Here is a 22,547-nt window from a genome sequence, read left to right as displayed (position 1 = left end):
TCCTAATAGAGAGTATCTTCCTGTTCCATCAAATATTCTTCCATGTCCTATACTTCTATAACCAAAGTATGCCATTGGAAACAACCCTAATGCCTACTAACGGGCTTACCCTGGAAAGTGCCGGGCTACCCCCACTAGCAGGCCACACCAGAGAGGGTTGAGTGGTTCCCAGGTAATGGTCATTTTTATAACATGGTCTCTTGGCGGGGGGGGGGGAGGAGACAGTGATGAAAGAGATAATCCAATCCCACTTATCAAAATGGAAAGCTACGTTCTGGCTCTGCCATTGTCCAGCTGTGTTTCCTTAAGCAAACTGCTTAAGGTCTCTGTGCCCCAATGTCATCATCTGTAAAAAAAAAACGGTTAAAAATTGTACCTGCCTCTTAAGGTTGTTTTAAAAATTAAATTAACATATATAAAGGGCCTGGCACATAGTACATACACCCCAAATATGAACTATGATTCTTATTCTGTGTTCTCATACCTCCACTTGGCTTATCCCTACTATTGCATATGTCATGCTCAATCTTAACTGCCTATTATCTGTTTTCCTATAACAGACTGAAGTCAGGAACTGCATCTTGCTCAACAATATATCCCCAGCACTTAATATAATATCTGCAACATAGCGAGTGTTCAATAAATACTATTTGAGTGAATGAATAAATGGACATATGGATGGATGGATGAACTGCTAATCCGGGCTTCTCAACCTTTTGAAATAACTGGCATTTCCTTGAGCTGATAGCACACTTCTTTGATTTTGGCTGAAATTACGTTTTCCTTGGCCCACAGTGTATACATGCAGCATATGACTGTGTGGTTTCTGGAGGACAGAGGCTCATAGTCCTCTCCTTGCACACCACCCTGACGTGCCTTCCCTGTCCCAGTGCTTCTTCCCACCAGAGAAGAGATGCTAACATGATTCACCAGATTCCAGTAAGTCATGTGGCCCACAACTGGGTCCCAGCAGAGTCACTGTGCTTTCTAAAGGCCATCTTCACCCACGTGCCACTTTCCCCTCTTTGGTTCCCTATCCACTGTGCCACTGAGGAGGCAAAAGGACTCAGAGCGTGCACCCAGTGACCCTGCCAACCTTCTCTCTCAGCCCGGTAACTTCAAAGACTTTAGGTCCCAAGCCACAAAAACCAGCCAGGTGATGAAGGTGAACAAGGCTATCACGAAAATACACGCAGGAGCTCACAGCATTGCCACAAAAGCCAGAGGACCGAGTTCAGAGCTACGTAGCCTAGAACCACATGAAAATACACAGGAAACTCGGTCCACAGAGGGCCCCAGGTCTGCTGGAGACCACTGACGTCACTACTGACATCCCCACCACGGTGCCCCCGGATGTTGGTCTGCCTGCAACCACCGCCACCGGCAGAGATGCTTGGCTGTCTACCATGATGAGCGAAATAACAGAAATTCTAAAACCATGCCGAGATCCCATTTCTCACCCTTGAGGTTGGCAAAAATCCACAGTGATTTGTGTTGCAACGCTTTGGAGAAACGGCGCCCTCATACCCAGCTGCTGCGAATGCTAAGTGCAAGGGGGACAAGGCAAAGTTGGCAAGGTGACATACGTACCTCTCTTGGACTCAGCAATCTCTCTCCCAGGGACCTACCCCAAAGAACACTGCAAAAATATGAAATGATGTATGCCTAAGGCAATTCGCTATAGTATTATTTGTAAGAGCAAAAGGCTGGAAACAATCCAAATACTCATATACTATAGCGATCCACACAATGCAGTTATATACAACTGTAAAAATAAATGGAAAAAAAAAAAGGCTCTATACTGTCAGAGAGTGATCTCCAGCAGATATTGTTAAGAGAAAAAAAGCAAGATAGTTAGCGGTGTTTATTGTAGGCTATCTTTTGTGCAAGAAGGGGAAAGATATATAAATGTATATACAAACGTGTATTTGCTTATGTTGTCATATATAGAAAACAGATGGAAACAATAAATCTATCTATATATCAAGTAGGTGATATAACACCACAGACAAAAGGACAACATCGGTTGGCTTTAAAACATAGAATTTTGGGGCACCTGGGTGGCTCAGTTGGTTAAGCGACTGCCTTCAGCTCAGGTCATGATCCTGGAGTCCCGGGATCGAGTCCCGCATCGGGCTCCCTGCTCGGCAAGGAGTCTGCTTCTCCTTCTGACCCTCCCCCCTCTCCTGCTCTCTCTCTCTCATTCTCTCTCTCAAATAAATAAATAAATAAATAATCTTAAAAAAACAAACAAACATAGAATTTTAACTATACATATTGAGTGGGATATATATAGTCTAAGGTCAATAAAAACCATAATCATCAGTGGTCTTGTTAGTATTAATGGTGCTATTACAAACAAAATCAGCGCTATTGCTATTTTGTGCAATTATATTATGCCAAAAGACAGAGCAATAAGTGATCAGGTTAATATTATTAGGAAACAGGCTGTCCACCATGATGGAAAAGACATACAAATACAAAATCAACAAAGTTAATTAAACAACGCTGGAATATTATTACATTTGAACTTGAGTATCAGCATAGACTCATTTTTTTTTTTTAAATACCTATTTCCTAGCCCCATCCACTTTAAATAAATAAATAAATAATAGCCCTAGTAAAACGATGACAGTCCAGTAACAAGGAACACGTTAGATGCCCAGAGTGTGGCCTCAGATCAGAATTCCTTAGAGAAATGGCCTATTCCAGGCCTGGGGCAGAAAATACACAAGAAGAGCCTGAAACATCTCGTCATGCAGGAAATCAAGGAAGTTTTCAAACACTAGTGTGGTCTTGTCTGAAGAAGACAGGACACAGAGGGGTCTCCAGGGTCCTGAGATGGGGGGGATGCATGCATGAAAATGAATCATGACTGCAATGGATTAAACCACATAAATAAAAGTACCTAAATTCATAATCTCTCACACACACACACACACACATACACACACACTCTTCGATCACCAAAAGGGACTGTTAGGGTATCAGCTCGCTATTTTGAAAATTAGAAAAAGAAAAGAAGCCTTTAGGCAGCCTTCCCTTTCAGGGTAACCAGCTCTTCACTACTTAGATCCAAAGATCATTCCCAGCACCGCTCAAGGGGGTGATAGCGGGTGCCTCCTGGATGACCTAACAGGAAGCTATTGGGTGCAGTTGAGGCAGGTGGTGGACTGCCTTCTGTACAATGCAGTAAGAAGCACAAACACCACCTCTGGAGTTCTCTTACTTATCATATCATAAAACCAAAGCCCTGCCCTCACCCCAATGGGGACTGCTAGGCTTTTGAAAATATTGAAAATAGTTCAAAGACTTTATTTTTTTTTTTTAAAGATTTTATTTATTTATTTGAGAGAGAGAATGAAAGACAGAGAGCATGAGAGGGAGGAGGGTCAGAGGGAGAAGCAGACTCCCCGCTGAGCAGGGAGTCCGATGCAGGACTCGATCCCGGGACTCCAGGACCATGACCTGAGCCGAAGGCAGTCGCTTAACCAACTGAGCCACCCAGGCGCCCCTCAAAGACTTTAATACAACTGCCAAGGACCCCTAGTTGGGAGATCCTGGTTAAGCTCTCAAAATGACCCTATAAAATTTGGAGGTATTCCTCCACTATGTCCCTACAAAGCACACTCACCATCAGGGAATTGGGGCAGTGAGATTTCTTTTAAATCAAATATACAAAGGCTATATACTGAGGTCACTCCAATTTTCAAATTCAGCATTGCTTGCTCTCTTCTAAGAAAGAAGATGGTTTAAAAGTATCATTTGTTTACTTGAGTCCCATTTGCTTTCCACTTCTATAGCTTCCCGCAAAAGAAAGTTCCTGGCAGTTACATGCGTCATTCTGTGTGTTTGTAAAAAAGGGGGAAGGCAGAAATGAGAGAAATTCCCCCAAATACACTTCTGACATCCTTTCGGTCTTCAGCCTAAGGGAAGTGTGTTGGAAACTCTCTGTGTCCTCCTTTTGATCCGGCCTAACAGGGAAAGGTAAGACTCCCCTGGGAAAAGTCAGATATGCCAGGCAGCAGGTAGGAAAGCATCTAGAAATTGTTCAATGACTTGCTAATCACGCTGGAAACATCTTCAGTCTGAGGCTCAGTGTCCACACGGACCTCCAGACAGATAGGCACTTCAGTGAAAAAGGACAATCACTGTCCCCTAGATGGTGGGGACAGAGAGCAAAGGAATGCACACTGTGGCCTGGGAAGGTCCCGCTTCACCCTCAGATGCTCTCCTATTACTGGGACCACCTCCTCAAAGTCCAACTCTGAGCCAGAGCATCATGCTTGATTTCTGCTCTTCCTTTCCCCATGCAGCCAATCTCAAATTGTTGTCAATTCCACTCTCTTGCATATCTCTGAAATCCTTCCACTTCTCCATCCACAGGGCTTCCTCATTCATTAAGGTCCCCGTGATCCCCTCCTGCCTTCTGTCCTGCCCTTCCTCCAATCCTTTCTCCATACTGCAGCCACAGAGAAAATCAGCTCTCATGTCTTTACACAAAGATCTCTATGTTGCTAAAATAGCTTCAGGAGATGGCCTGAAGTCATCGCACAGCTTGCAAAGCCTTTCAGGGTCTGGCCCTATTCTCTCCCTGAGATTGTTCTAATATTTTCTCTTTGTCTCTCTATCACTCTCCACGTTTCTTATCACACACACACACACACACACACACACACACACACACACACACCCCTTCGGCCAGACCAAGGAACTTGCAATTCCCAAAACCCGATGCTTTCTCTCACCACAGGGCCTTAGCACATGCTCTCTTCTATGGCTTGATGTCTCTACCAGATCCCCTCCACCCTGTTCAGTTTGCTGCTTCCATCTTCGGCACACATATCGCCTCCTCCAGGAAGTCTCCACCGCCCCCATCGCCATCCACGCTCCCATGGTACCTCATGCTTCTCTCTCACAGCGCTCACCACACTGTATTGCAGCAGCCTGCTTACTTCTCCATCTCCCCGGCCAGGCTGCAAGCTTGGGAAATGCAGGGAATGTGTCTTTTATTTAAATCATTGTATTCCCAGTATCTGATAGGGTCCATAGGAGCTGCTGAGTCTTTTGTTGAATGAGTGAGCAGATGAATTCACAGCCTTATTAGGGTAATGGTGACAGGGTCCTAATTCTTCTACTCCCTTTGCCTGAAGTTAGAACAGTCAGGATTATGCCGCTTTTAATATCATGGCGTCATAGCCTCTGATCCCTGCCTGCCCAGAGGTAAGTGTGCAGCCTCTTCCCGTTCACGACCTCAGAAAACACAAAGGCAGCCTGATGCCCCCATTCCACACTCACCTGGGTGAATGAGGCAGGAGTCACACTCATTCTCCTCGTTCCTGCAGCAAGGGATGGTGTAGCCCACTACTTCCTTCTTTCCGGGGCAGACGCACTCAATCTGATCGTATTCACAGCACTCCCGACACATGATATTCCACTCGGCTCCAGGGCAGGCTTCATTAATGACTGTGTACTCTGAAATGGGAACCAGCAGCTGAACACAGAGGAAGGGGTCAGACCCATAAGTACTCTGAGGCCACAAAGCAACCTTGCCTTACAAATGCATCGCCCTGCCCGAATGAGAGAGAAGGCCATGGGACTTCTTCCTAGGCCGGTGTCTCCAAAGTAGGGTGGCCTAACCTGAAGGGTGTTCAAAACCATCCACTGGGGCACAGATGAAATTCTGTTAAAAATAGTTTCATTTTTATTTTTTAAATTAAAAAAAAAAAAACAAGGAAAAGAACTCATGTTTTATCAATATATAATCTAAGTGGATATGCACATAAATAATTTATAAACAAGCATACATTTCTTGAGGGTCTATGTTCATTTCTATTTTTGCTGGAGTATATCAGGCTACTGCTTCCAGCTACATGGGTCATGCACTGCACAACTCCAAGAGGAACCATCCAACTGAACGACTGTCCAGCACAGCCCAGGCACTGGGGCCACCAAACAAGTTTGGGGAACACTCTCTAGACTAGGCCATTCAAGTTCAAGGCTAATTGCCAAATAGAGACCATGTCATTTCCTCCAAACTTGGCTCCTCAATTTCGCAGCATGCCATTTTTATCGTATCTTCAAAGCTAAAACCAACAGAAAAGACAAAAAGTATCTTAATTAGTATGTTTGGGAGAATTTCAGTGCTTTACCAGGGTGAACTCATTGGCAGAACTTCATTCAGTCCCCAAATACAACTGAGTGTTCTTTCCCATGAGAAAAAAAAAAGAAGTATTCCTTTCTGGGAAGGACTTCTGTCTGTCTTCCTTTTTTAAAACATACCTTAAGTAAATGAAAAAGAAAAACCATCTGGTAAAATCTATAAGAGGAATCAGTCGGCGGCTGCCCAGGGGAACCCAGTCCAAGAAACAGACTGAGCTTTGATTTGCTCTTCTTTCTTCCCCACTCTCTATGTCTAAAAGTTTTGCACAAAGACGATGATTGAAGAAGAAATAGGTCAGCTGTGAGGGAGAAAGTGCATCTGCTCTTGTGTGAAGCCTTCCCTTAAAACCCTGGGCAGGGATCCCCCAACATGCTTTGCAGGTCCACATAAACCCACGGTAGCATCTGCAGTGGCTTCTAACCTCTCGAATTTCACCGTTTAGCTTTCTATTTTCCTCCTGTAGATTTGGAAGTCTGACACTGGGTTGATCATCCTTAATCTGCCAGGTAGAACCATCTAGAAAAACCATCACCATCTCCTGTCAGCCTCAGGTCATAAGAACATTCTAGCATCAAAGAAAGGAACCACTTGCAGAATAAGGGACAGTTCCTTAAATGGAATAAATTTAGCTGTATGAAAAATGCTCTTATTTCTTTTCCCACAAACTTTGGCAGACCAGCCAAGATCCTCACACTGGCATTTGGGAATGATTAGGACAGATTATTGTGACAGTGTTACTAGTGAAGTTCTCTTTCCCCCACTACTCTGTGGGCCCCTGAAGGACAGACACCAGGACAGACTTAGCTGAGCTTCCTATGTTTCTGATATCAGCCGGATGACATAAATGACGTCTAAAATGTACAAAAGAACTTAATGGTTAAAAGTGAGAAAGAGCAGGAGAAAACACAAGGGTAAATCTCCATTGTATTTTGCAATCAATCCTTAGAAATGACACTTAAACATGAACAACAAAAGAAAAACAGGTAAGTTGGACTTTATCACACTTTAAAAATGTTGTGCAGTAAAGGACATTGTCAAGGAAGTAAAAAGACAGTCTACAAAATGGGAGATTTGTAGATTAATAAATATGGGTTTAATATCAAATTAAGTATTTGATATGGGTTTAATATCAAATTAAATATTTGATATGGGTTTAATATCAAAAATACATAGAGAACTCCTACAACTCAACCACAAAAAGACAAACAACCCAAGTTTTTAAGTAGGCAAGTAGCATAAATAGGTATTTCTCCAAAGAAGATAAACAAATGGCCAATAAGCTCGTAAGATGGCTGACGTCACAAGTCACTGGGGAAATGCAAATCAAAACCATGAAGAGATACCACCTCCCAGGACTCCGACGGCTATAAGAAAGGAAAATAACAAGAGTTGGCAGAGATGCAGAGCAGCTGCAACCCTCATGTATTGCTGGTGGGAATGGAAACTGACTGATGCAGGTGCTGTGGAAACCGGTGTGGTGGTTCCTTCAAAGGGAAACCTAGGGGCGCCTGGGTGGCTCAGTCGGCTGAGCATCCATCTGACTCTTGGTTTTGACTCTGATCATGATCTCAGGGTCATGAGATCAAGCCTTGCATTGGACAGCACTCTCAGAGGGGAGTCTGCTTGAGGATTCTCTCTCTCCCTCTCCCCTTGCCCCTCCCCAGCTCACAGGTGCACATGTGCTCTCTCTCTAGAATAAATAAATCTTTACCAAAAAAGGAAGGTAAACATAGAAATACCATATGTCCTAGCAATTCTACTCCCATGTATATACCCCAAAAATTAAAAACAGGGACTCGAACGGATACTTGTATGCCAATGGTCATTGCAGCACTATTCCTAATAGCCAAAATGTGGAAAGAGCCCAAGTGTCCATCAAGAGATAAGTGAATAAGGGGCGCCTGGGTGGCTCAGTTGGTTAAGCGACTGCCTTCGGCTCAGGTCATGATCCTGGAGTCCCGGGATCGAGTCCCGCATCGGGCTCCCTGCTCGGCGGGGAGTCTGCTTCTCCCTCTGACCCTCCCCCCTCTCATGTGCTTTCTCTCTCTCAAATAAATAAATAAAATCTTTTAAAAAAAGAGAGAGATAAGTGAATAAACAAGATGTGGTCTATGATACAATGTTACTCAAGAGTGGGGGATATTACTCAGCCGTGAAAAGGAATGAGATACCACTACATGCTACAGTATGGATGAACCATGAAAACACGCCAAGTGCTATGCTACGTGAAAGAAGCCAGTCACGAAAGGACAAAGATTGTCTTGAAAAAGTTTTGGAAATAGTGGTGAGGCTTCACAACACTGGGAATGTAATTAATGCCACTGAGCTGTATACTTTAAATGGTTCACATGGCAAATTTCACATTACATATATTTTGCCACAGTTGTTTTTTTTTTTTTTAACATAAAGAAAAGTGAGAGACAACAAAATGCTTAGAGGCTCAGGCATTGGGGTCAGACAGACCTGGGTTTGGAATGTCACCTCTGCTACTTACTGAGGGTAAGAACTTGGCCGAGTTACTTTACTCACTCAGCCTCCGTTTACCATCCAGTAAAATGAGTACATTTTCTCCAACTCAGGGGCCTGCTTAAAGGACTAAATCAGATCATGTCCACAAAGAGCTTAACACAGTGCCCGGTATGTAATAAGCATTCAATAACTAGTAGCTTATAAAGGAAAAGAGCACAGAACACCCACATTTCTCCAGGATCTTATTTTTTAAATGTATAGCACATCAGTTTCTTACTTAAAATGTTTGTGTTGGTTCCCACTGCATTCGGAACAAAGCCCAACTGCTCCCTCTGCTGAGAACCCCTCACTCCCTATCCCTCCAACCCCTTTCTTGACTACGGTCTCCCACCTTCTACAAGTTTCTCAAAACCACCAAGCTCTTGCCCACCTCAAGGCCTTCACATTCGCTTTTCCCAATGCCTCTATTTCATCCTTTAGGGCTTATTGTAAATGACACCTGCTCAGAGAGGTCTTCACTGACTTTCTCACCCAGAGTACATACCCCCGCCTACCCCTCCACGCTAATCTCTACCACAGTAACCCAGTCGTTCCCTTGCATAGCCCCTACCACAATTTATACTCACTTTCCATGCTTCCACTTACTTGCTTATTGTCTATGTCCCTTATAGGACCATAAGCTAGTAGGAACCACATCTAACTTGTTCACGGCCATAGGGAAGGGTCTGGCACACAAGAGGCGCTCTATAAATACATGTTGGATGAACCCGCCTTAATGCTAGACCTACGCTACCCTCTATTCAATAGTCAAATATTTCCATTCAGTAGGTCTGGCTTGGAACTACAAGCCAGGGGAGCTGGCTTCACCCCATAATTTCCTAGTATCAGAGCTGGGGCACTTTCCATCCATAGAGAATTACTTGGAATAGATGGTCCAGTTTGCCTGTCTTGGGTCCAAATCCCTTGTCTCCAGCCCCCAGCTTGTCCAGCAAACATGCCTGTGGGGTGTGGCTCATGTCTTACCCCCTCTCTCTGTTCACCTTAGGGCAAGCACTACATCCTTCTAGGTTTTCTAAGAATTTAGAAACACTAATAACTCCTGGGAGGGCAATGATAGGATAAAAGTAATTTGCAACTTTTATAAGACTTTATATTTAAATGTAGAAGGCCAAGTAAGGTCTGCTCTACTCCAACAGAGAGCGAGGCCTATCTCCCCCTAAGCAGCAGGCTTGTTCACCTCTGGCCCAGCCGTGGAATATTCTGGGTCTCCTTTTTACCCAGGAATTAATTCCCTAAAATGCCTTCATTGGCATTTCTTTTAACGTCAATGAGCAAGCTCCCCTCTGCCCTCCCAAGCCCATTATATTAACTTTATAGGTAAGGTCCAGGGCATTGTATCATCTCAGCCAAAGGGAATGATCCCCGAAAGCCCATTCTGTCTGGCAGTTCAGCCACCTGGCTCCTTTTCAGGGATTCTGTGTGTGACATACAGAACAATGGCCCTCCCAAAGATGCCCACATCCTAACCCCTCCAAACTATGAAAGTGTTGCCTGATATGGCAAAATGGATTTTACAGATGTAACCAATTTAAGGATCTTGAGATGGGAGAAGTATGCTGGATCATCCAGGTGGGCCTAACGTCGTCGAAAGGACCGCTATAAAAGGGAGGTAAGGCGGTCAGAGTCAGAAAAGGAGATGTAACAGCAGAAGGAGAGACCGGACTGATGTGCTCTGAAGATGGAGGGAGGGACCACAAGCCAAGGAACGCAGACAAGCTTCTGGAAGCCAGAAAAGGCAAGAAGACAGATTCCCTCCTGGAACCTCCAGAAGGAATGCAGGCCAACTGATACTTTGATTTTAGCCTTAAAAGACTCATTTCAAACTTCCGACCTCCAACACTAGAAGAAAGAAATGTGTGCTATTTTAAGTTACTAATAAGTCTGTGGTAATTTGTTACAACCCCCATTGAGAATTTGCGTCTTCTCAAAAAAAAAAAAGGTTGATCCACAGCAAGTCATTTAACCACCGAGTTTCCCCACTGAGCTCAGGGCCAAGAGTATGGGTGAAATGATGAATCCACTCTTCCGTTGCACAAGTATTTACCAAGTATCCTCGTGCCCCAGTAGGAGGCTGGGTGCTGGGATATGATGGAGAGAAAAACAGACATTGTCCCCAGCCTCATGGAAGTCACGGCTTTACAGAGGCGGCGGCTTTGGGCAAACAGACTCTGCAAATACACAAGTACCAACCGTGATAAGGAAAATGTAGGATGCTGAGAACAAATGGATCGTCATAAAGGGGCATTAGCACCAAATCTACAGGACTCACGGGCTCAGGGGGATTTAAATCAAATCACAGGTAGACACCTGTGGAAGTGCTAAGAGGAAGGAATGGTTTTAATGGTTTTGTGACTCGAGCCTGTCCGCTCTGGTCTGGCAAGTCCATCACCCTTCTTTCTCCCCGGCTTTAACAGAGATAAGAAAGTGCTCCCAAAATATATGTATAAGAAATTAATGGGTAAGTGAAATGTTCTATAAGAAATATTTAAAGTTGACCACCTGAAGAGATTTAAAAGTGCAGTAAGCAGACAAAAGCAATCTCCTAGACTTTTTTTCCTCCATTTATTAGAATTATCTTTGCAGAAAGGGCATATTGGTCATTTGGCTTTAGCTGCACAGATTTCAGGGAATCTCAATATGGCGCCAAAGGCCAGTTCCAGAAACTAGCATTGGGAGAAGCCCCAAGAGCAAAAGTTACTGAATGTTGTCATGTGTGTATACTCCAGCACGTTAGCATTTGTGTAACTAAAGTGCTTTTATATTGTTCATGCAATTGAATCTTCAACAGGACCCAGTGAGATCAGTAACATATTTTCTTTTAAGTTAAAAGGATGTAGCCCTACTTCCTCACTTTACCAGTGAGGAAAAGCACTAGGTAGAAGTAAAGAGAAATGTCAAAGCTTTTCTAGGGAATTAATTCTGGGAGGAAGAGAGGCCAGTGGATTGTGGGCCTAGGGAGCAGGTGAACAAACCTGAAGGTCAGGGGGAAACAGGCCAGGACAACCCCCAGCTTGACCAGCTACTGGAGGTGAGCACATCTTACTTTGCTTTCCACATTTAGGAATAAAGCCTAATAAAAGCAACCAAGGCGTCCCATCAGTGCTTCCCAGGAAAGAAGCACAAAGAAAACTCCCATGACAAAATCAAGCTCAGAGAGTTCTGGGCACCGAGCACATTTATTCATCCCGAGCTCTTCGGCTGGATAAAATTTTGTTTTCTTTAATGAAACATGACACATTTTAACATAAAAGATTTCTTATGAGAGCTTCAAAAATAAAATCATAAATAAAGGAATAAAAACTATTCAGGAATAACGTTAATATTTTGCTGTCCATCTTTCCAGTTGTCTTATTTCAATGGACATATATATCCACATGTAGATACTGACACATGTGGACACATAGTCTTCTTCCCCAAACTGGTAACATATAATGTTCGGTGTTAGAAACTGCTTTTTTTTTTTCTTTTCTCAGATCAAGGATGTCTTCTCTTGACACTGCATAGTCTTCAAAAGTGCTTTTAAATTGCTGCATAATTATCCCACGTGTGTAGGTGCCCACCCCTCTCTTTTTTAAATCAGGGCCAATGAAAGTAAGAGAGTCACAAAGGACTTTGGTATCCTGAGCTTAGCCCAAGTGGCCCCCTCAGCTGCCCAGGCAGAAGCCATCCCGGTGTCTCCTAACCAGGGTGGAGAGTCCAGTTATATTGGTCCCGCTTTGCTTCTTCCAGAACTCACTTTGGAAAACGGAAGGCACTTCACCTCCTGGTCCTGCTTTAACAACAGGAATACAGAAGCAATGATGGCCAGGCCTATGAGCTGGCGCAGGCTCAGCTTTCAGAGAGGCGATCGAATGAATGAATGGGTGAAAGAAAGCCGCTGACGTCATCGTCACCATCCTCCTGTTGCAGGGTTCCTTAGCAGCCTGACAGTCTGCCTGGAGGCTCCTCTCCAGCACTGATCTCTCTCTCTCTCCTGCTGACCCGGTGGGATACAAGGAATCCCTCAAAGAGCAGGTACGCCTCCACAGAATGGCGGGGGGGGGGGGCGGCAACTGTGTCCCCCGAAGCGTAGTCTCCAAGTGCCAGGTGCTCAACACCAGATTTTAAGGAAACATGTTGACACCGATGGCCGTTAAGGTCCATCTGAAAAACTTCAGAGGATTCTTCGGGAAAATAGGGGTCAGCCTATTCCTTACATGATTGAAACATCAGTTGTCAGATTAAAGGCCCAGGCCGAGACCACCCCAGAAGGTGGCAAAGCAAGGCACTTTCATCCTGTGCCCACTTCTCTTTGATGTTGGAACCCCTCTTTCTGTCCACCAAAACCTCCAAGTTCTCCCAGCTAACCACGTGTAATTAACATTTCTACCGAGTCTTTACCATCCGGCATTCTCTAAACCTTCTGAGACCAGAGGGAGGAAAAAAGATGTTTGCCTCAACAGGGAAATCCGATTAGACAGCTTGGGCCCCTCAGTCCCAGCCCCCCTCCTCTGGTGAGATCTGCACTCCCCAGACTGAGGACAGCTCCGCAGCCCCCAGCTTTCCTGACTGCCCAGGGTCTGGCCACCTGCTCACAGGATCACGATCGATGACAAGCAAACCCCAGGCAGGCAGGACTGTGAGTCAGGGAATAGGGAATGCTTGCTGACTCCATGTCTCCTCCTAAGCCTTTGAGAACCATCCTGTCAGCCCGAGACCCTCAGTCCCAGCCTGGCTGGATTCCCCACCTCAGTGACCTCAGGCTGCCCCCTCTCACAGCTCCTCTTGTTAATGAGATAATGATAGCTGTGGAGTCAAGCTTTTCATCACCCCCTTTGGGTACCAGGAGTGATAAAACTTTTATGGAGTCCATAGAAATCTGGTTTTTAGGTATGCATACAATGGGGAGGGACAGGGAGGCAAAAGTAAGTTTGTCACTTGATTTCCCTGCTCACCCTTTATTAAGCACGCTGCTCTACACTGTGGCTCTTCGTTCATACTTCTAGGCACCCTGGGTCCTGGCACCCCCAGGGAAAACTTCCAAGCCCTGGGGGCTCATTGAATCCTCACAGCCAGCCTTCAAAGTAAGTCTGATTTTCTTCATTTAACACATGAGGAAACTGAGGAACAGACAGGGTAAATACACTGCCCCAGGTGGCACCATTTTCAGGTGAAAGAAGAAAGATCAGAACCCACCTCTTTCTAGGGCCAGAGTCTCATTCCTTCCAACATGCTATCTTGATTCTAGAGAGTTCACGTCTCTGACTTTGCAGCGATAAGAATGCGGCATTGACGAGATGGACACATTTGGGAATCAGACCACCCAAATGTTAATCCTGAGTCTGTCCCTCTTGTATGCTGCTGGACAACTGTAGTAGATGAGACGCCTTAGCCCGAAGCCTCAAGGGATAAGTGTACAGTTGATGGGGCTGTTGACGTCATTGCGACTGAAGAAGGCAATGAGCAGAAAGGGCTTTGAAAGAAAAATTGCAGATTTATCAAGACATTACCATTTTTCTCTGCAGGATACAAAGCCATCCCATCTTGGGCTGAGGCACCGATGGCTAAGGGAGTGAAGGGGCTGAGTAATAATGTCTTCTCCTGAGGCCCACACATACGTGGCATTTTTAGGCAATATGCTCATATTGAAATCGGGGCATTCTGAGCTCCTCCCCTTGCTTCTAGATCCCTAATATCCCCTCTTCAGACACCTATTTAAATAGGACATAGTTTACTTCCTGCTGCTTCTCTTCTAGAAATAGAAATTCTACATCCACAGTCAAAGGGAACAAAACCTAAACTCGCATTTGGCAGAGCCCACAGTTGCCATTATCCTCAACAACTGTGGCGCTGGAAATCCTTGAAGGACAGCTGCTTCTGGGTTATTTCAATTGTTGGAATATGAGCTGACTGGATCTTATTTTTTTAGTAGAATTGGCTACTACGAAAAAAATTTAATAATGCGTCTAAAAGTACTTGGCAATAGAATTCAGCCAATATGACATCAACTGAAGCATTAGAATGGCTAAGTTAAAAACAATAAAACTTAAGCTATCCCCTAGAAATCCAATGTGGATTTCCCTGGACCCCAGAATTCTACAAACTATCCCCTCCCCCCCAGCCCCCAGTCTTCCACACTTCCAAACCCGTCTTTCTGAATCAGAGCATGTCAAGGCCACACAGGAGTCTTGGTCGGCCACATCTACCTCTTTGCCAATAGCTTCCAGAGTTAGTGTTCTTGACTTCATGTCCACGGTCAATGATGCCAGGCAGAAGGCAGATTTTCCTTCTACCAGAGCCAGATGACCAACAGCATAGGTCGAGTGTGGACGGATGCTAAGTGCGGATGATGCGTTTATGATGGTATGTCCGGTTCACTAAACCCTAAGCTGGCAGCAGCTCTGGGCAGGCTAACCCTCATCATAGTTACCTCCCCCAGCTCTGCAGGCTAGAATCACATGAAGGGCAACTTTATGCCTGAGGATTCCTGCCTGGCTCCACCCTTGAATCACGACAGGGGGTCAGGAGCAACATCTCCTGTTTGGGACGCGAGGCCACTGACCCAGAATCACCTACTCTGAAAAACCCCGGACCTCTCGACCTCTCAGTCCCTGCAAGAAACAACCGCTCACTCGCCCTGTTTCAAACACGGAGAAACTAAGGCACCACATGAAGAAGACACTTCCCCTAAGGTTGTAAAGTGGATGCATGATAAAACCAAGGGAAGGAAGCAAGTCTCAAAGAGAGAAACTTATGTTGACTCTTTAGGGAAGTTTTTTCTGACAGAGCCACCGATGAATAACATAGGAGGCAAAGAGGGCCTCAAGAGGACCTTGTAAGTCCCTTCCTACTACAGACAGAACACCCAGTATTTCCTTTCGATTCCCTGTGAAACGTGTGCTAGTGGGAAGAACAGAAGGCACCGAAGGAGACATCTCTAATTTCCTGAGCATTCCTTTTTTGCAAGATGCTTCACTAAGCATTTCAAGTCAATTCTCATTTAACCCCTGCAATGAACCCAAAAGACACTATTATCTTCAGTCTACAAGTTGAAAAGTGGGAAGGCTACATGAAAGCAGCTAAGGAACTTGCCCAAGAAAAGCAGCCATAAACGACAGATTCAAACCCTGGGCCATATTTCAAACCACAATACTGTACACCCCACATATATACCTATTCATACAGACACACACATCCCACATCTCTACTCTTCTGCGTACGTGTGTATTTAAACACGGACACATCCATACCAAAGATGAATCCCACAATTATGGCAAGTGAGGCCTGAATCTTCGCTGAGGTCATGGGTGACTCGAGTCCACTTAGGTAGGATACCCTTGAAGGAACAACTGGTTTTACGCCTCACCCATTCCCACTGTAGTTACCCAGTCTGAAACAAGTCAGGGCAGAGAAAGGAGGCAGGCAACGCTAGGGCCAAGGGAGAAGCCGTATTGCATGACGACAAGAATGATATTTAGCTAAGGCAGGAACAAAGAAGTTCCCAGAAACAGCAAGCAACGGGTTGATGAGCAGCTCAAAGTCACATGCTGTCTCTATGGGATACGGCCCCAGCCTAAAGAGCCCAGATCACTTCAGGGTGTGCAAATCAGGGTCCCGGTAACTGGGCTATCCCAGAGCCGGCAAATACCAGGGTTGGAGACAAGCCTCCGGGTGCGTGGTGAGGCAGGTGGAGTGGAGAAGAGACGGTAGTTGGGGATGAATGGTCCTGGGCCCCCGGGGATTAGAAGGATGCTCAGACAGTCCCCTCGTTTGGGAAGGGGAGACTGTGTGACTGTCACCAAGGATACGATCTGGCTGGGAAGTCAGGCCACAGCCCTATGGCCCCGGGGTACTGCCGCGTTACCGTGGCTGTGCATTCATCAGATTCCATTTGTCCAATGATCCCAGACCGACCGCATTACTGTCAGCAACCTGAAGATGAGAAATGAGTTTTCTCAATGAATCATGCAGGTCAGTGCTGGCGAGGACGTTTCTCAACATGAACGGGGCATCTCCAAGCTCTTTCACCCTCTTGAGGAGCACTAAGCGGCTAGGGCATCAGACTTCCTGCCAGGCGCTCAGCAGAAGTCTGAAGAGAAGCTCATGTTTCACGGACTTTCAAATTCCCTCCTTCCCCTATCCTAACGGTGAGGTATTCTTCAATGTTGCATTCACTATGGGCAAGAGAGCAGAGTTTTCCAAACTATATTCCAGGGAGTACTAATTCCCCTGGATTGTATAAGGTATGATATGGAAAGAGGTTCTGTGCTTAACCTTATAAAATGCTAATCACAGCTTTCTTTATACGGGGCTTTGCAATATCTATAAATGCTTTGTGCATAGCCAATCTCCACATCCCCCAGACTCTGTTCAACCTAGGTTTTGGCTGTTTATTTTTGCTGAAGCTCTTCCAGCATTAGAATTCCATGAAACCCACTTTGGAAAACGCCAGACTGGACCATCAACTCTTTCAACGGATTGCCAGTGCCTTAAGGAAAAGGGCTCTGTCTTATTCACCATGGCATCTGCAAGCACCGAGGATCATGTCTGGCACCTGGTGGGTGCATGAGCAAGTTTGCTGAATAAATACCTGAACGTGGACACAGGAAGCACGTGTGATTTCCAGGGAAAGGTGAGCGCAAAAAGAGTGATGTTAGAAACGTCTCTTGCTGGGACACTGTGGGAGTCTCGATCCTGTGGTATGAAGAATCCATTGGGTCCATTCCTGGTGAATATTTTGGTTTCTTGCAGTTAGTAGTTCATTTCCACAAAGACTTGGGATGCTCGCTTGTTCTGTTCCACCAGTGGGCTGGACCAGGGGAGCTGGGTTTGCCCAGAAGGGAGAATCAGGCAGTCAACCACCCACTGGGAGGCAGAAAGCCAGACCAAGAAGTCCTGCAACAAAGTTTCTTTACTGGCAGCCAAGCCCCGCCCCCCCCTTCTCACATCCAGGTGAGCCAAGGGCGTGTGGGAAAATAGGGGAGTAGACATGACCAGCTAGAAGCTAAGCTCAGGCAACTTGTCCTGGGACATCTCGGGTGTGTTGCACTGTTGCTGTTGATCCTGAGGTAAGATCCCAGCATAAGGGGGATTCATTGATCACCTGCAAAGGGATCCTATGAAGTAAGTGAAGGGGGGACTCTGAAAAACACAAACACTTCAGTTCCCCAGAGTCTTCAAATGATTCATTTGATTTAAAGCAAACTGGGCCAGCATCCCCTCCATTTAGTAGTTTTCCATTAAACTGGCTGGAAATTTTTTTTTAAACAAGCATGAATTCAGCTTATGAGGACAATTGCTGTGTCTCCCCATGAGCTAACGTTGCCTGAATGTGTTCCTCACTCCGTTCTGGCGGCAGCCCCGGTTTTCCAATCACCAAACCAACAGACCAGACTTCTACTCAACACGGATACTTGCTGCCAAACCACTAACTCCGCCCTCTGAAGGAGCCAGGACCTCAGAGAGGATGGTGATAAAGACGCCCACCCTGCAGGAATAAGGGCATGTATCTAAATGCAGAGGCAGGAGAGTGACAGAAATAGGGGTCCTCTTTTGCTGCCCAGCTGATGGGGGCACTTCTCTTACCTGCTTGACATTAGTGTCAGGTAGACATTAGGTCCTCATTCAAGGTTGAAATGAATTGGTTAAAACCCATCTTAATTTTACTGGAAGGGGATCGTGTCTCCATCCCCTGCTATATCCATCAACTGCGTTATGCCAAAATAAGAAGGGAAAAAACGCTTTCCTTTATTCATTCCAGGCCTGCTTCTCCCATTCCACAGCCTGTTTACACATTGATGATCTTGACAGAATAAATCCATAAAGGAGCTAAGCTACAAAGTGTTAGGGCTGGACTTGAAACACGGATCATCTTTAATTCTGTCACTTTGCAGACACATGAGTCTAATTATAAAAGCTGACGATGAGACAGAGAAATTCTCACTTCCTATGCTGAATCAGAGTAAGACACGTGATCCTGGGGACAGCTATCCCAGAAACTGGTTAGAGTTTTGGTCTGCTCAGCGCCTCCTTTAGGACATTTAGAGTGTCCAAGAGATAACCAGATTTCCCAACTAACACCATGCTCCTTTATGATTCAGCCAGAATACAGCCAGCCGATCTACCGTAGTTGGACCCAGCGCTTACTGTGACAGTGTTACGGAGTGTTTCAGGGCGTGTGTTATGGAGTCAGACTGACTGGGTTCAAGACACGGATATCCAGCCACGTGACCTGGGCAAGCACTCTCTGCCTGAGTTCCTCCACGTGTGATTAAATAATTAAATGTAAAGCACATAGGACAGTGCCTGGTATTTACCACAAATTCCACAAATTATTTGGGTGGCCACACTTGCAGTTAGATCCCCTATCTATGATAGGATGGGAGGCCGTTTGGTGCTTCTGTCATCGAGGGTGAAGACTTTGAGGTATAACCCCTACCCACTCTTCTTCTTCAACCCACATAGAATTACACCCAAGAAAAAATGGGCTCTGTGTCTGTCTCACATATAATTGCACCCAAGACAAAATGAGAGGAGTGGAGCTGAGTGGGGAGTAGTAGAAGTCCCTTTGATTAAGAGAGTAGAATATCTCCAGCCAACTCTAATTCTCTGCCTTCCTTGGGTGGTTTTGTTTACAGGTAGCAGGTTTGCTTTTTCCTACATTTTCACTTCTTTCTCTCTACATAAACCTAACGCTTTGGCACAGATCTTATGATGGCTGACAAACAGAATTCCTTAAACGCAGACCAGGCTTGGAATCTGCTAGACTTTCTGCCACTGATCTGGTAGTTTTCAATGCTCCAGCTGGCCTTGGGGTCCTCTACTCCGTGGAGTTCAGGAACTGGAAAATGTAAACACTGCCTTTCCCTCACCTTTAAAACAAAAAAAGAGGAGAGGGAGCTGGGCTCTTGTGACTTTCCCATATCCCAGAGTGAGGGTAACAAGTCCTCCCCCGTGTGGGGGGAAGGGGAGCACAAACTTCCCCCCTTTATCACTGAAATGGCACCTCCCCCAACCCGCACATACCCCAAATTGATTGCAGCTTCTAGAGCTGGTCTCAGGAGAGGCAGGTAGAGAAGTTTCTCTTGCATGGGGATTGGCCGCCCCTAGCGGGGGAGGTGGAAATAATTTCTCACTTAAGACCAGTCATTAGATTCCCCCAGACACCATTCTCTTGGCCATTTCTGTCTAGCCATCTAGACATCTAGTAACCCAGATGTAAGTGACTTTAAATCAAACCTTCAGTCCACGCCAGTGGTATTCCAAAGCCCTCCCTAAGACTTCGGGATATTTCTGAGACACGCCCATGCCCAAGGGTGCTTTGTCCCCCAGCTTATTGACCCAGACACAATACCCAGCCTCATCCTCTGTTTCCACCAAAAGCTCATGCTCAAGGACACTTACGGGAATAAAACATTTTACCAAAGAGTGGGTGGTCACAGAGGTTCTACGTGTTCTACAAAACCCACAAGTTAATATATATTTACGTTCCTTCTTTTAAAAGTCCTGTCAAGCTACTCAACCCCCACTCTCGTTTTTCCCCATTCAGCACTCAGCCCCCCACCTTCTGGATTTCACTCACCCTTTCTACCCCACCCTCTCAAGAATGGCAGTCAAAATCTCAAATGCCAGTAGGGAGTGGCTGGTAACATACGTGTGGGTTGAAAAGGTGGGGTGTCTGGCCATAGAGAGGGCCAGCCTACCTCAAAGCATTCAGGTTCAAAACATTTGCAGGCGTTTTGACCCAAAGACTGCCACACCTTCAGCTCTAGTCCTCCTTCTTTGCCACAGCCACCCAAGACAGCGCAATGGTGAAACTGGAGCTGGCAAGGACCGTCCCCTACCACGCGTGTCGTGAAGCTGCACCAAGCAGACATGTGCATCAGCATGATCGATCTATCTGTTAGATGTGTGGGTTTAAGTCAGCCAGGTACCAGGTGAGCTGGAGCTCAGGAATTAGACCGTCTGGGCTCATCCCACGCTCATTTGCCTTTGTATTCTTTTTTTTTTTTAATCATTATTGCAGCAAAATATAAGTAATGCAAAATTTACCATTTTAATCACTTTTAAGTGTTCCATTCAGTCTCTCTTGCAATCAACACCAACATTCATCTCCAGAACTTTGTCATCTCATAGTGAAACTCTACACCCACTAAGCCCTCACTCCCCCCAGCCCGTCTCCCCCCGCCCCTGCTGGCCACTGTTCTACTTTCTCGATGAATCTCACTGCTCTATATACCTTACATAAGTAAAATCATACGGTATTCATTCGTCCTTTGTGTCTGGCTTCTTTTACTTAGCATATGTCTTCAAATTCATCCCTGTTGTAGCCTGAACTTTATTCCTTTTTAAGGTTGATTAAGATTCCAGTATATGTATACACCACATATTGTTTATCCATTGATGGACATTTGGGGTTGTTTCTCCTTTTTGGCTATTGGGAATAATCCTGCAAAGGACACTGGTGTACAAAATCTATGTTCAAGTTCCTGCTTTCAGTTTTTTTGTGAATATACCCAGAAGTGGAATTGCTAGGTCAAATGTTTAATTTGGGGGGGAAACCATGCCTGTGTATCCTTGAACAGGTCACAGAACCTCTCTAAACCCCATTTGTAAAAGGAGGATAATAAGAGCCCTACCTTATCAGCATGGTCTGAGAATTCATACATGTCCATGTACAGCATTTGGCTCACAGACTGGGCACATCATCCATGTTCAGAGATGTTTCATCTCATAGTCCTCTGAAATTAAGGTACTCAAACTAAATGATCTCCAAAGTCACTCCCAGCTCCCAAAATCCATGATCCCACCATCAAATTATTTTCCTGGTAGAGAAGCCAAAGCTCTCAGAGTACAGATCAGGGGAACACTGTCTTCATGGTCCCCACAAAAATCCACCCTAGCCAAGATGGCCCAGTTTTCATAGCTCTCTCCTTGGAATTTGCTAACACATCCCATTATCAACCAACATCGAATTTTTTCTTGCCACTCCACTCCTTCCCCCTTGCTTTCTTTCCACACTCCCTTTCTCGGCTGACTGCTCCTGCCCACTGAATAGCTGGGCTTCAAATTATCTTCCCCGGTTGCCTCTATGTTTGTTCCCCACAAGCTAATGCCTGTTGGAAGCAACACTTGCTTCCATATTAAGGTTTCATTCCCCGGAGCCACATATTTTAAATGAGTTTTTCCTCTTCGGCAGGATCCTGCTGGCAGGGCTCCTGCTATTTAGTGAAGTCAGTGGAGTCGGGTTTCTCCGCCCCCCATGCTGTTTATGTTGGGTTATCACTTGGCCTAATGTTTGCATTCTCATCCTCCAACATGAGTCCCGTGCTGATGAGCAACAACCTCCTATACCATCCCACTGGATGTTTATGTTTCATCAAAACCCCTCTTTGTACAAAAGCAATGAGATGAAATCTGCTTTCAGGCTTTTCTAGACCCGGCCAGATGCAGCATTCCAGACGGGAGTGGACTCACTCACTACTTGAAGAAATATTTTCCTTCTCGACTCTATTCCTCCATCTCCTCCTCTGAAAGTAAACTTTCAACAACCAAAATATCCTCACTAGACACATGAAGTTGCTGGAAGTTGCTCCCCGGTTCGGTCAGCAGCTTGACTGCCAAGAAACCAGACACCCTTCCTTCAAAGCTTTTCCATAGTGAAAGGTAAAAGATTCTCAGGTCAGGAGTAAATGTTTGGTTTTTTTCCAGATCCTGGGCAAGAAGGAAGGGGCAGCTGAGCTTTGTTCTTTAACTTGTATGAGCTTAAGCCATCTCACCTGCCATGTTACAAAAAAAAAGGAAGCAGGGGAGCATTGACGTAGTCAGGAGGAAGCTAAGTTGTTGGAGCCCTGGTGCTCTGGGAAGGAACCGGCCT

At 45.4% G+C, this 22,547-nt stretch overlaps 1 protein-coding gene across 3 annotated transcripts in view; it reads right to left on the bottom strand.

Annotated features, from left to right (window-relative positions):
- Positions 1-5,443, bottom strand: part of PAMR1 (peptidase domain containing associated with muscle regeneration 1) — a 53,106-nt gene extending 47,663 nt beyond the window's left edge. For all 3 annotated transcript variants that reach the window (XM_021684744.1, XM_021684743.1, XM_021684745.1), the window contains exon 1: positions 5,299-5,443. In XM_021684744.1, the coding sequence (XP_021540419.1) occupies positions 5,299-5,428 (130 nt within the window). In that variant the 5' untranslated portion in view covers positions 5,429-5,443. The remainder of the gene's footprint in view (positions 1-5,298) is intronic.
- Positions 5,444-22,547: the final 17,104 nt, after the last annotated feature.

This window comes from Neomonachus schauinslandi, chromosome 11 (assembly GCF_002201575.2).
Source record: "Neomonachus schauinslandi chromosome 11, ASM220157v2, whole genome shotgun sequence".
Taxonomy (NCBI): Eukaryota; Metazoa; Chordata; class Mammalia; order Carnivora; family Phocidae; genus Neomonachus; species Neomonachus schauinslandi.
The sequence above is the reverse complement of the archived record's forward strand: the minus strand, read 5'-3'. Positions and strand labels throughout refer to the sequence as shown.